The sequence below is a fragment of the Phytophthora ramorum genome (assembly GCF_020800215.1).
Source record: "Phytophthora ramorum isolate Pr-102 chromosome Unknown Phyram_PR-102_s0004, whole genome shotgun sequence".
In the NCBI taxonomy this organism is placed as follows: Eukaryota; Oomycota; class Peronosporomycetes; order Peronosporales; family Peronosporaceae; genus Phytophthora; species Phytophthora ramorum.
Window position 1 is genome coordinate 2,669,945 of NW_027150650.1, and position 2,049 is coordinate 2,671,993.

The window sequence follows — 2,049 nt, forward strand, 5'->3', positions numbered from 1 at the left end:
CCGAATGATGATCCTGAGAACACAGTGGCCGGTCCGGAGTCTTCTCCGCTAACGCCTGCTGCGCGAGTGATGGCTGTCCTAACGAGATCTGCCGCAGCTGAAGCTTCGGAAGAGCGCCCTGCAATGGGCCCACTCGAGTATCAAGCAGAAAGGTGGAGACGGATCAAAGCTCACCAGGAACTAGATGAATATCTATCTGAGATTGCGGCTTTCCTGAATGGTGATTTGGAGCAGTTTTCTCCCAAGCGACTTAGGAAGATCTTCAAGGTCGCTGATTTGTTCGCCTTGGATGAAAGAGGCATACTCTACCGACTTGCCCGGTCAACCCGGGATCGCCCAAGAGACTTCCAGGATGAACCTAGGCTTGTCGTCCAGGATGCACTCCAGGAAGACATGTTGCACTATGCCCACGAAGACTATCAAGGTGGACATCAAGGTGTGACCCGGACCTTCGAGAAGTTGCGGTCCGAGTTTTATTGGTACGGTATGTATGCTCACGTGGAACGTTTCGTGAAAGAATGTGTGGATTGTGCCTCCGGGAAGGGGGCGCCTCCGAATCCCGGACCGTCGCCGGGTAACATCGAGCCAAGACAGCCATTCGAGGTAGTCTCTATGGATTTCGTGACGCACATGCCGAAGTCAGCGCGAGGAAATATTTTCCTCCTCCTGTTTCAGGATGCTTTCTCTGGATACGTCATGTGCCAGCCGATGGCGTCCACAACGGCTCAAGATGTTGCTGAGGCCTACGAAGAGCGGGTGTTCCGGAGTTTTGGAGCATCGCCAATGCTTCGCCACGACCAGGACCCACGTTTCATGAGCGAGGTCTTCGCGAGGTTCGGAGAGCTTCTGGGCAGCAAACAGCGTGCCACTCTGGCGTACCGCCCCCAAGCTAATGGCCTGCAGGAACGGTCGGTCCAGACTGTCATGCGAAGTGTCAAAGCTTACGTCGCCGAAGCGGATCAGACCGATTGGGATGACCACGCCGAGCGTCTCATGTTCGCCCTGAATACGTCATTTGACGCAACCCGCCTGGATACACCGTTTTACCTGGTGCATGGTTGGGACGCTCGGGGTACGGTGTCTGCAATGCTCGGGCCTAAACCCTCCAGCCTTCCTGAACGTACGGCTTACGAGTGGCGCCGGAAGTTCCAGCGTGACTACAGCTATGCCCAAGCATGCGCCGAAGATCTTCGGAAGATGGCTAAGCGAGCTCGCTCGGACGAGCAGACACGCAAGTGGCGTGAACTTTCGGAGAGACTCAAGGCTGGTTTCGAGCAGGGCGATGCTGTGTGGTTGTATATCCCACGCGTGCAGCCCGGACTGAGCAGGAAGTTGGCTCACATGTTGCAGCCCGAATTGACGCTTGACCTCCCGTAGTTCGGAGTCTGCGTTAAGTAGCTGCTGACTGGTCGTCTTGCCATCGGACTTGAGCTGCGCTTCGGCCCGGTCCAGACGATCCAGAGCGCGACGAAACATAGTGACCATCCAGAAGATGCGACGTGCCAGGTCCTGGCTACCATACAGGCGCACGAGCGACGCCAACTCGCGCTTCGCGCCCGGGCTTTCTAGGAGAGTGCGAAATTCCTCGGGAGTCCAATCAGAGTCTTGCGGGACGAGGAAATCACGATCCACTTGTGCATCCGGGGCGACGCGCTGCACGATCTCCCGTACTTGAGCTTCGGAGAGGCCCTCGACGCCGATCAACGCTTCGAGGCCACCGAAGCCGTCACATGTGAAGCTGTCCTCCAGAATATCTTGAGCCGTCGCCGGAACACCGACAAACTTAACATCTGGGATACGGACGCTAGAAGGAGCGTCGAAGCGCGCTGGAGGGAACTGGCCGGGCATCGCGGGCTGAGCAGCAAGCGCAGACTGCGCGGAGTCCCGGAGCTGATCCAGCTCAGTCTGGAAGATGTGTTGCGCCACGAACTTGTGCAGCGCACGCAGGGAAGCGGTCCCGAGCGGCTCGCCGGCGGTGGGCGCAAGCAAGTTTGCCGACACCTCGTCCCGAGTGTCACGCCATCTCCACCCTTGTTGTCGGATTTGTCG

General features: G+C 57.8%; 1 protein-coding gene across 1 annotated transcript; it reads right to left on the reverse strand.

Moving 5' to 3' along the window:
* Window positions 1-401: 401 nt before the first annotated feature.
* On the reverse strand, window positions 402-1,848 carry KRP23_5308 (uncharacterized protein; the record flags this gene model as incomplete). The annotated part of the gene is made up of 2 exons (XM_067890359.1): window positions 402-416; window positions 1,369-1,848. The coding sequence occupies 2 exons, from the start codon at window positions 1,846-1,848 to the stop codon at window positions 402-404; spliced, it is 495 nt and encodes a 164-aa protein (XP_067746914.1).
* Window positions 1,849-2,049: the final 201 nt, after the last annotated feature.